General features: G+C 43.5%; 1 protein-coding gene across 1 annotated transcript in view; it reads left to right on the top strand.

The window, feature by feature from the left end:
- LOC137992365 (ankyrin repeat domain-containing protein 27-like) overlaps positions 1-11,950 on the top strand; it is a 72,857-nt gene extending 60,907 nt beyond the window's left edge. The window contains exons 25-34 of the mRNA XM_068837688.1: positions 968-1,012; positions 3,079-3,204; positions 3,716-3,916; positions 5,017-5,136; positions 6,604-6,665; positions 7,492-7,588; positions 8,066-8,165; positions 9,267-9,510; positions 9,867-9,939; positions 11,346-11,950. Coding sequence (XP_068693789.1) covers positions 968-1,012; positions 3,079-3,204; positions 3,716-3,916; positions 5,017-5,136; positions 6,604-6,665; positions 7,492-7,588; positions 8,066-8,165; positions 9,267-9,510; positions 9,867-9,939; positions 11,346-11,483 — 1,206 coding nt within the window. The 3' untranslated portion in view covers positions 11,484-11,950. The remainder of the gene's footprint in view (positions 1-967; positions 1,013-3,078; positions 3,205-3,715; positions 3,917-5,016; positions 5,137-6,603; positions 6,666-7,491; positions 7,589-8,065; positions 8,166-9,266; positions 9,511-9,866; positions 9,940-11,345) is intronic.
- The last annotated feature ends 338 nt before the right edge of the window (positions 11,951-12,288 follow it).

Here is a 12,288-nt window from a genome sequence, read left to right as displayed (position 1 = left end):
CATTACTTTAAAATCTTGAGAGAGCTGGATCGATGAAAAAATGACGTCAAAAGACTCGCTAGTTTAAGGAATGACAATGCGTTTTTGTACGCGACTGAATTAATATGGCAGCCACGAGATTCGCGCTTTCAGTTTTTAAACTCGTGTTTCGCATACGTAATAACTGAGTTTACACGCTGAAATTTTGGTCTTTTGATGTGATGAACGTTCACACTTTCTCTAAGATCCAACCCTCTGAGGTCGCATCGTTAGTTTTGTCAGACAGGTGTTAAGCAAACACAGATCGTACACTTTCAAAATTTGAAGAAGAAAAATAAGTGATTTTTGATCATAGTGCCACTTGAAGTTGGACGATGAGTTATGGTGCTTATGTAGTTTTCCTGCTGTGTCTATGTCCTCAGGTTGTAATTTACATGTAACCTTTGGCATGCCACGTTGCGCTGTCATGACTATCGATTTGGGAAGAACCAGATTTTTATTTATTTCTTAAGGTTTCTGTTTACTAATTGTCTGTTTACATGTTAGTGTTATGTTGAGTTGTTAGGTGGGGGCACTTTCTCTGATGTATGTGCTGGCGTACCTGTTTGAAAATGAAAAGAGAGATGTAACTTGCAACTATAGTATTTCGCTTGAAATTGGGCAATAAAAACCTTTCGAGAAAATGAAAAAAAAGTAGTAATGTAGTCAAGCGTGAGAAAAGGCCTTTGGGGAAGGGGCGTCATCTCTAAGGGCGGAAAAAGTGTCGAGCTCTGCCAATCGCGGGACATTTTACGCACTACGATTGACGAGAAGTCCTGTATGCATTATTTATTTTTGATTTACTAAACCCGTTGGTCAGACTTTAAAACATGCGATTTCTCTCCTTAGCTGTGACATTGCCGTAAACATTATTTTTTTTCTATGTTGCCCCTAGCGAGTTCAAAAAATGATTCTTTGTTTCACTCTTGACCTTTTCTTTTTCGTTTAGATTGACCGATTTATCCGAACAGTTTGTGATGAAGATGTAGAAATGGTTAGAAAGTTAATAGTTACTTTTGAGTTGACTTTAGTGTATAGAGTGTATGCGCATGACGTAACTGCGGTCATCTTTGAGAAGCTATCATATTGCATGGTATCTTTTTGTTCTCTCGGGGCCGCTGATCACTTCTGCGAAAAGGCTCTTTATTTAAGAAAGGCGTCTTATGCTATATTTAATTTAATTTTTTTTTGTCTCCACTGTGAGCTCTCGTGCATTTATCCTCGGGTCCAATGCGCGGGTGGAAATGCAAACGGAAGTGCAAATTTTGAGTGGAGGACCGAGGACCAATTGGATCCGGGCTTTTTGTGCCACCAGCTCATTTGACGAAGGTCTAGGCTGTTCCGAGCTGTTCACATAACAGTGAACAAAAAAGATAAGAGAAAAAAAAAATAACATTCTCGTGTCCATAAAGCGTAGGAGGAAAAACGGAAACTGCTCGCGGATTAGGAGAACTTGCCTTTTTTTTTTTTTTAACCGTGTATGCTCAAGCCATCACCGATGAATAAAGTGATGTATTTCTCCAAGACGTTATTCCTCCCATGCAAATGAAGACTACTTTTCATTACAAAGTCTTCGCAGATTCTCTCTTTCAAAGAGAGGCTTAAGCGATTTTCCAAGTTTCAAGTAGTTTTTGGCGGACAGCAGACCATTCCTAATATATCGCAAAAAGCAAACTTTCGAAGAAAAGTTGCGCCAGTTAGGAGCTCAGCCGTGATGTCTTTGCGTCACAGCGTTTACACGAACCGAACCATCTTTAGATTGAGATATCTGTAATATAATTTTAAGTGTCATCTTTGTTCCCTTGTAATGCATCCAAGCGTTAGCCCTAGGAATGAAAATAGGACCACGCAAGGACGGAGAAAAACTCTGACCAGGCTGGGAATTGAACCCGCCGACGGCGACGGCGACGGCCAACGCTTGAATAAGCGTACCCCTTCTCGTTATTTGAAAACTGATTTTCCCCTTGTGCGTGCTAACTTAGTCCGCAGTGCAGGGCTCGGTTTGTTCCGGAAAGCCGATGAAGTTAATCCAGGATTAGCGTAAAGTTTTTGTTTCATATTTTCAACTTTTTGGGTTGAAACTTTCTTTTGCTTAAGTTTTGCCTAATGTCAGCGTTGAACAACTTTTGGGAGTAGAGAAATAAACTCCTGATTAATTTTTAATGTTGGATTAGCGTTAATCGGCCTTTGAACAATCGGGCCCAGGGGCCCGTTTCTCGAAAGTCCCGAAACTTTACGGGCCATTTTCGGGTGACCCAATTCCCTTTGTATCTCAAGAACGGAGAGGATTTAAGTCGTCAAACTTCACAGTTATTTTTCTTTTATTTACCTTGAAAACATGTTAAAAGATCGGCTTTCCAAAACAAGCGGTTGGCAGTTTCACAAATGGCTTTTCGGGCCCGAAAAGTTTTCGGGACTTTCGAGAAACGGGCCCCAGGAGTCTTATCGGGGAAAGCGACTTACCTCAATTTCGCCTGCATTCTATCTAGCCGCCATGTTGGATAGATGATGGGATCCGCTTCTGACCCATCTACTTGGTGGCAATGTATTCCTCTTCCCAGAATTTGGTTTTATCAACGGAGTTTATAATGTAAATTGGCCACCGTACAGAGATTCTAAAAGCTGACGTTTCGAGCGTTAGCCCTTCGTCAGAGCGAATCTTCGCTCTGACGAAGGGCTAACGCTCGAAACGTCAGCTTTTAGAATCTCTGTACGGTGGCCAATTTACATTATCAACTCCGTTGATAAAACCAAATTCTTGTATACTACTTCCCCACCGACGCAGCACCACAGTTTCTTTAGAAACTACCCCTTTATTCCTCTTCCCAATCTTCTCCTACTTCAGAAATTCAAGATGGCGGCTAAACATTCTGCGAAGGACATACTGAGTGTGTGACTACTAAAATTCGCCTGCACTGCAGGCTTCACTAAACTCGGTTCTAGGGATTTCTCAAGCCTTTTCCGAAGCCTTTTGGCTGCGGAATCCGGTGCTCGGTCCGCTGGGAGGTAAATTCCCAAGAGGTTCGACAGTTAATGGTTCTTTTAAACTATTTGTTGCAGGTTCGGTATGAACTGGGCCCAAGTGACGATGAAGAAGACGAGGAGGATTCGGGCGAGCAGCCACGCTCGGAGCAGGATCTCTGTCACCCATTATGTCAATGTGACAAATGTAGCAAGTGGCAAAAGGTGGCTGTATAAATGAGAAGTTTATAATAAAATTTGCTGATGAATTTCGGTACGAATACACCGAAGGCATCATGGTATTGTTCCTCCATGAAAAAAAATGAGATGTGAAAAAATTTGAATGCCTGGAGTGAACCCCTTAACGAACAACAAACTCAACTAACATGAAGCGTTTTTTTTTAAATTTTGAGTGCCGACTGCCAAACAACAAAGAAATTTAAGTGGACGCTAATAATCACAGCAGCCGGCGCTTAGCTCGGGTAAACGTGAACTGGTTTTTCCTCTCCCCCTTCCCCCTGATCCAGCCTGTCTCTGACCGGATCCATCAAACTAACTTGAAAAGCACTTAAGGAGCCCAAGCCACTCTGTCGGGGTGTGGGTGGGGTTGGGAACTCTTGCTACTTCGCCATTTACGGTTTTGTGGGTGCACTTTATATCCGCTGCAATTACATTTATCATGTTGTGTGCTAAATTGGCATTTTAATACGCCTGTTCGCAATGCTCACTGTTTCAGAAATCGCGTGAAGCGGCAGAGAGAACAATTCATCCAAATGTCAGAAACGGTGAAGGTATGACACCGCTACACGTGGCCGCCGTCCGAGGATACGACGAAATGACAAGACTGCTGTTACGGCGAGGAGCCCTGACAGATGCGAAGAATTACACTCAGATGCGAGCACCACTGCATTTTGCTTGTCAGTACAATCATCCTAGGGTATGTAGCGTACACCACCTTTTTTTGTGTTCCCGCCATGAATTGCCGCCGAAAAGTTCGGGTAAACATTGCGTTTTGTGACATCTGTCCTAAAACTTATTGCTCAACGGTTTGTGGCATCAGCTGATGAAAATGTTCCTTTATCTTGCAAGAAACGTTGCACAGTGTTAACACCTGTCGGGCAATCTGTCTGAAGAACATTCCCGATTGTAACAGCGCCACTACCTCCGTGGGCCACGCACCCGCCGGCATAGAGCAATGGCACAAATAGAAGCAGTTATCTTCCTTGTGTGCTAAACAAGGTTAAGCAATAAATCCGGTGGACGACGGTTTGAAACGGGGTGAAGGCGGATAGCATAAAGCTCCATCTCTCTTGTAACTTTTCAGATCTCTGACATTCTTTAACTCAGTATCCCATTTATGTTGTCCTATTGTAGTTCTTCATCCAGCTGCCTTCAAATGTGATGGCATCCACGTTATCAACTGCTGGGGTGGTAGTCAATGTTAAGCCCGGTAAACGAATAAAGAGATGTATGTCAGTGGTGACTCAGGGGATACTCGGAAAAAACCCAAGTACGCCCGAACAGGAGTCGAACCTCCGGCCTTCCGATTATTAGTTCGGATGCTCTGCCACTGAGCTATAGGAGACTCGTCAGTGGTGACTCGGGGATACTCGGAAAAAACCCGAGTACGCCCTAACAGGAGTCGAACCTACGACCTTCCGATTACTAGTTCGGATGCTCTACCACTGAGCTATAGGAGACTCGTCAGTGGTGACTCGGGGATACTCGGAAAAAACCCGAGTACGCCCTAACAGGAGTCGAACCTACGACCTTCCGATTACTAGTTCGGATGCTCTACCACTGAGCTATAGGAGACTCGTCAGTGGTGACTCGGGGATACTCGGAAAAAACCCGAGTACGCCCGAACAGGAGTCGAACCTACGACCTTCCGATTATCAGTTCGGATGCTCTGCCAGTGAGATTAAGGAGACTCGTGGAAGCTAAGTCATTAAACTAGGTTCGGTTGCCAAGTGTCCGACTATGTTGGCATTCTCCCAAATCGATAAGTAATCAGTTAATGGTTTTGTTTGTCTTTAGGTTGCTGGTCTTCTGCTGAGTCACCAAGCGAAAGTGAATATTAAGGACTACAAAGGAAACACGCCCTTGCACCTTTGCTGTTTTGCCGGGCATCTGGATCCGGCTGTTGTCCTTATAGTGGTAAAATGACGTATCTGTTTCTTATTGCTATTATTCGCCCTTGTCACACGGCGGCCATATTGTCCCAGGAGACCAAAAGAGCTTTGTTTTACCATGCCAAGCTCAGTGGAAACCATGGGGGTGAGGCTTGGCGTGGTAAAACAAAGCTCTTTTTGGTCTCCCGGGACAATATGGCCGCCGTGTGACAAAGGCGAATTGCCTCTCCTCCGAGTGGTCATCAAATAACGTTTGTATGCCTAAGGTTGTTTAAGGCTTGTTCACACTGGCGACGCAAACGCAAGCACCGACGTAAGAAATGAAAACATTAAAGAAAAGTAAAAGTAAAGCAACCATATTTAACGTCGACGGTGCGCTCATTTTACTCCCCCCTTGCGCATCAGTGCTCTGTTTTACGGGTATTTACAGCTACTCAAGCTACACAGAACGGAAAGAAGTCGAAACAAGGATTTGAGATCCGAGAATCGAACTCAGGACCTCTTGCACCAAGGCCGCGCACTAACCGACTGTGCCATCCTCGCTCCTTTTGGTTTTTGGTTGCGCTTGCGTCTGCGCTTGCGTAAATGCATTTCTTAAGTGTGAACCGGTGTAACGCAAACGCAAGGTGAAAAATACTCGTTCCATACCTCTAGGGTTGACTTCGTCCGCCATCTTGGGATACGCGTGCGTATTCAATGTGCTTGCGTTTGCGTTCGACGTGTGAACTTCCTTGCGTATGCGTTTGCGTGTGCGTCGCTCGTATGAACCAGCCGTTAGACTGCAAGCCTAGTCCTCTTCTCTCTCACCAGTTTTGAGTCAAACGACGGAAGACAAATAAGCGCACCGGCGCAAAACTTGTGTGGGTAGCCCTGAATGAAGGCACATTCGGAAATGCGCTTCCTCAACTGCCGCGTTGTCTCATTATTGCTGCACAGAATCTTCACATGACCTAGCCATGTATACATATGGCGGGTTCATATTACGGGCTGTTTTACACGGTTATAATATCGATTGGCGAAAGCATAAACAGAGACTAAGCCTGAGCTGTGTAAACCGAGGCGGACAAAAGCATAAGGCTAAGACAAAGGAATAACTTTCATTTTCACGGTAATTTTTGTGTATACGCATTGTGCGAGGCGCTGATAGAATATTTTTAGAATTTTAGCGAGTTACACGAATGTTTTTTTTTATATGCATTGGCATAAGCCAAAGCATTAGTCCAAGGAATCAGCTGTTTTTGGTGCCAGCGGGAATTTAAGTTTATTGTTTCAATCGTAACAACTGTGAACGTCGTCATGCTGTTTGGTCTGATAGCCGTCCGAGCTACACATTAATAACATGGTAAAGCTCAGTTTCCGCAAAGGTCTGTTGGCGTTTAGAATAAGTACGTCAATAGAACCTGAATTATTCACGTCACAAGTAAATAGGAGGAGCTTTGAAGAACTTAGTTTAATTTGTATTAAGAGTGTCTTGTTGTGTTTTTTGCTATAGCATGGAGCAGGCGTAAATGTAACGAATGACCGAGGAAACACCCCACTACACGAGGCAGCGAGGTAAAGAAAGTGTGGTAGCTTTCGTCCAAAAAATATATGTTTAAATTCCTAAAACATTTTTTTGAGGATATACTTAAATATGCTTCACAGAAGCGATCAGTGAAAGAAGTGCTTTAAAGTCAAACATCAATGTTGAAAAACAAAACAAAAAATGAACAATCCCCGTTGGCAATGTGCAACTGATTGGCTTTTAACGAAATGTGGTGAGCAGAGCGGGATTTGGACTCGAAGCCTCCACGAAGACATTGACGGTCTTTGACTGCACTGTCTTTCTCATTTCGAAATAATCTAAAGGTTGCAGAGATAACTGCGTTGTCTTAATAGAAGGGAAAGTAGCTCTATCGGTAAAATATATGACAGAGCTGTAGTTGATTTTGGCCAATCACAACGGACACAGACAATTGAATAAGCCAATCATAACGCAAAGCAAATAAATGCAACCGACCCTAAGGATCTTTGATTGGTTGCTGAGAAAGTAGCGCGGGCCTAGTAATTCAGAATCTAAGTAATAGGGAAATTGTACTTTCAGCGGTATTCTTCTGGTTAAGACGCTGTCAGAACACGATTTATTGGAGAGAAGTAGTGGGAAGATTCTCTTGAACTATTTTTTTCCCTCTCTTCTCCTTGTGCCCTGAACCGGGATGCTCGAGGCATGGTTAGCGCCCAACCAGCATTAAATACCATGGAAACCTGATATCTATTAACCAACGGTAAGCGTTAACCAGGCTTCGAACAACAAGCCCCCCTGGCCGCCACAGCACGGCCACTTCGCGAAACACCCATCAAAGTGAACAAACTTTCAATTTTTTTTCTTTCTTTTGTTCAGATTTAACTTTGTCAAACTTGTCAATTTGTTGCTGGAGAATGGTGCATCTGTCAGAATACGAAACAAAATTGAATTAACGCCTTTACAATATGCTCAGGTAAGTGCCAGGGTATGACATCGTAGACTACTGTCAAAAGTCGCTCCCTTTTTTTCTTTCGTCTTTTCGCTTTTACTTTTTTCGTCTTTTCAATCTTTAGTTGAATTCATCGTGGTCTTTGAATCCATCAGATTTTGAGAGGTCTTTGCACGGACGGAAGTGTGTTTCCCGGAGACGTCCGCATAGGCATCAGACGCTCTTGAGTACAAGAAACTATAAATTTCGTTCTGCATGAGGTTCTATATCACGACGCCATATTGTCACTTCCCAATGGGTTTACAAAACTCGTGGAGCTGCGAACGTCTCCATTTCTAAGAATATTTGCGAAACTCCAAATCGGGCCTATGCCATACTCACTCCGCCTGCCTCTTGATTTTCTCTTGATCTTTTTTGGCTTAATTTTGACTGTTTAGACCCGATTTATGACCGAATTATGTCAGTTTTGAGTGTGATTAAATTTGAATACTTTTCTCCCAGCGTGATGATGTAATACGAGCCCTGGACCAAGCAGAAAGTATCAGCTTCAGTGTTCGAAGAAACAAACTGAGTTACAGTGTTCATACTTCACAAAACCTGGGTAAGGATGTTCTTTGCAAGAAATCCATTCATTAATTTGTTTTGAGTCGGTTGATGGGCAATCTGCGAGATTGTGTGAAGGTCAAATCGCCCTCTCGCAGCCTGGAACCTAGACTACGAAAAGTCCCCAGGCACTTTCGCTAGGGAATTGTCGCGTGAAGAGAATTTTGCTTGTCGAAGGTTATTTTCAGCAAAGGACGAGCACCTAATCGAAACAATCCTATTTACCCCCATTGTCCCATTCTTTCCAGGCTCCAATTCGCTGGATGCATGGAATGACTTGAAGATAAAAATTCATCTCTAACTGGTCTTTATTTCTTGTGCTCACCGGTGGCTCAGTTGGTTGAGTATCGGGCTGTCATGCGGGAGGTCGCGGGTTCGAACCCCGGCCGGATCAACACTCAGGATCTTAAAATAACTGAGGAGAAAGTGCTGCCTTTGTAATTTCATCTGCAAGTGGTTAGACTTTCAAGTCTTCTCGGATAAGGACTATAAACCGCAGGCCCCGTCTCACAAACATCTTCCATGTTCATTAGTTCCCTGTGGGACGTTAAAGAACCCACACACTATTCGATAAGAGTAGGGGATGTAGTCCCCGGTGTTGTGGCTGTCCTGTCCTCTTCAGCAGAAGTGGCCGGCTTAGCGTGATGTCTCTAAAAAGGCTTTACGGTGTATGAGGCCACCTAAGCAGAAACAGCCATAAGCCAAAAAGGGACGTTGCCGAGTGCTGGAACATGTAGATGTAGATGTCACTCCAATGACGTATGATGACAGTCTTAAACCCTTTGACTCCCATGATCCAAGAATTCGTTCTCCTAACTACTTCTATAGATTTCTTCGTTGGTTGGCCATGAGAATTTGCTTTTGATACCAGGATCATACTTTTAAGCTGATGATAATTTTCATTTTCAGTACTTGTTTACCTAACAGTGTGTTGAAATTGTGAGGTGAATTTACATACTGATCAATCCTGAGAGTCAAAGGGTTAAAGGATGCGACTCAACGATACTCAAGGACGCGTTCGTAGTTCGTAGTTATTCTTCACATCTTGTTGTGGGCCTACCGGAAGAAAGCTCACCGATTCGGTTGTCTTTTTCGTCAGGTAACATAGATAAAGAAACTTTACCAAAGACTCGGTCCAACTCAATTTCAGCAAAAGCAGACAAGAAACAGCTATCGTCTCTCACGAGTGCCTCTGGACCCCCTAGTTCTGCGCCACTCAGAGACGAGTCTAGGGCTGAGCCTCTTCCGCCTCACAAAAGATTGAATAAACTGTTTGAGCGCCTAGAGCGTGGTGATGTGGAGCGATTACAAGATATTGGCAGGGCGGTCAAATCTTTTGACAGGTAGTGCTTTAGATTGATTCGGTAATGACCAAGATTTCAAAGGTTTAAGAGTTGATTGCGTTATACCATTTTAGGACAGCAGTTCAGTGACCATCCTTGACGGTCTCAGCAAAGTATGACACGTTTCTCCGCTCGTAGTGTATCCTACTTTACAACAATCAATTCTTAGTCTATTTTCTTGCACGCTAAGGTTTCATTGTAGTCAAGAAAGCTAGGCAGTGAGACAAGCGAAGTTTTTAGTCGAGATGTTATCTTTGAAATCTTCCGGGTGGGGTACGGAACACAATGGCAAGGGGTTTGAGTGGTGCTCTGTCAGTATCGTTATTCCATGTTCACTGTCTTTTCTTTCTTTTTAGACGTACATCCTTGAGGAGAATAGAGACTATTGACAAAAGTTCGCCGCTGATCGACTTGCAACTTAAACACCAAGTAATTTCATATCAAAAGGGCCTTTTCACTCACGTGACCAGCGCCATGTTGTTTCTCTGGGACAAAAGAGTGTTAAAAAAAAAAACCTCCTATCGCGGAGGATTTGGTTGAGCCTAGTCGTTTGAAACCCTATCAGCAATTACCCTTTGTTAGTTTTGTTCAAAATTAGGAGCTCATCTCTAGAAACTTTTCTTGAAAAGCTCAACTCTAGAATGTTTTAATTGGATCTGGTCTGTGCCAGGTTTCTTGAAGTTCCGAACCTGTTCGAGCACATTTCCGGAGACAAAAATCTCCATGTATCTGCAAAAGGAAAACGTTTCGAGACATTATACGTTGCGATTCTTTTGTTCTCTTTCTGGTCTTGAAAACTTGTCAAAAGACCTTCTTTTCAAGCTATGTGTGTTCTGGGGCCTGTTTCTCGAAAGTCCCGGAACTTTACGGGACATTTTCGGGTGTCACAATTCCCTTTGTATCTCAAGAACGGAGAGGATTTAAGTAGGCAAACTTCACAGTCAGTTTGCTATTGGTTACCTTGAAAACATGTTAAAAGATCAAAATAAGCGGTTGGCAGTTTCACAAATGCCTTTTCGGGCCCGAAAAGTTTTCGGGACTTTCGAGAAACAGGCCCCAGGGCACGCAAAATCCCCGCTATTCGTTTCCTTTGAACACCAACAGGGCTTGCGTGACCTTCTGTAAACCTCCTCACACGACGCCGCCGCGACTATGTTGGTGTAGCGAGAAAAAATGGGGGCCATGTTACTGTCCCAAACTATTACCTCAGGAATACCTCTGGAATTAAGCTCTGTACTTTTTGCGAAATTGTATCTTTTCTTTTGGTCAAAAATCATGGTCGCAGGTCCCGTGAAGGAAAAGAGAAAATACGTTTTTTTTTTTGTAACCTCTTGTAGAGCCAACCAACCAGAATTTCGTTGAAGGCAAACGCTACCAGCCCCTGTTCGGGAACCGGAACCCGCGCTCCTCCCCGAAGGCACGGCCGTCTCTTCTCGGGGAGGATACCTGAACTCGAGTGAGCCGCGGAAATCGACCCTAACGCGAACAGAACCCACTAAAAGCCAGTGTAAAAACAGACTGTACCCCAAATAGTGTGCAGGACATGCAACCCACGAACCCACGAGTGTCCTGCATCTCGATGTTCTGGAATAGTAAATTGGAAGCCGGGGGCACACGTTTCTCTTCTGTTTTGAGAACCCTGGCTTTTATGGTATAAAAAAATTTAGTTTTATCAAATGATTTACCACTTCAAAAAGATTGGACGCCTGACGTTTCGCCCTTCGTCCGAGCCGTCCGCTCCCAATTTCGGCTGCATTCATTTTTCCAATTATACCTAAGTCAACATCGTTCGTTTATTTTGTTTTCTTTTCATTGACGTTGATTTTCTTTTTTAGCTTTCTATTCATCATTTCGACCGCTCTTCTCTCCGTAAAGTTCAGACTCGTGACCACAGTCAACCAATGGTAAAGGAAGAGAGAGGCTACGAGGGTGACGTCAGTAGCGAAGACGAAGAACAGGATGCTAGCACGTGACAGCCTCTTACGCAACACGTGCGCATGTTCATCCTCACAAATGCTTTGAAGATTCCTCTGAGAAATGGCCATAAACGATGGACAGAAATCGGTTGGGGCTGATTATGAAAGTGATGCCTGCAGTAAAGTTGCCTAATTGAAGCTTGGTCGATGCATGGAAGGTTTTCACCAAACGAAAAATTGTAGGCGAGACTAAATTCAGAATCATAAGCTCAGATATCGAACTCTCTGACTAGGGGAGCAAAATTATGAAGAACGTGCGATAAAAGCCTTGTCATCGAAAATTAGGTATAAACTGGGTTGCTATACCCCAGTCGCCAATCGGACAGGTTATATGTACATTTATCGTTCTCGAGTAGGAAATATTGTATTTTGTAATCAAGTGATAAACGAGACTAAAGCAACAGTAACTATGTAAATTAGTTTGTAGACATTTATAGATATTTGTAAAAACTGTTGAACAACAATTTTATCTCGTTTCGTTCGCTTCACATCGGTCCTCCTGGACTGATCAATTTCTTCAAAAGGCCCTTACTTAGACGTAAATTAACGGCTAACTTTGTCGTCTGTAATATACCAGGCCCTTTAGTTAGCCATAAATTAACGGCTAAGTAAGGGGCGTTGTATATTACAGACGACAAAGTTAGCCTTAAATTAACGGCTAACTTTGTCGTCTGTAATATACAATGCCCCTTATTTAGCCGTAAATTACAGTGCGACGCGCCTTACCGTGGCCACCTAACAAAGTTTCTTACAAATTATCCGCCGATAAGGGTGTGCGAATTTGATTGACAGTCACCCCACC

This window comes from Montipora foliosa, chromosome 1, assembly GCF_036669935.1.
Source record: "Montipora foliosa isolate CH-2021 chromosome 1, ASM3666993v2, whole genome shotgun sequence".
Classification (NCBI taxonomy): domain Eukaryota; kingdom Metazoa; phylum Cnidaria; class Anthozoa; order Scleractinia; family Acroporidae; genus Montipora; species Montipora foliosa.
This window is presented reverse-complemented; position numbering and strand designations above follow the sequence as displayed.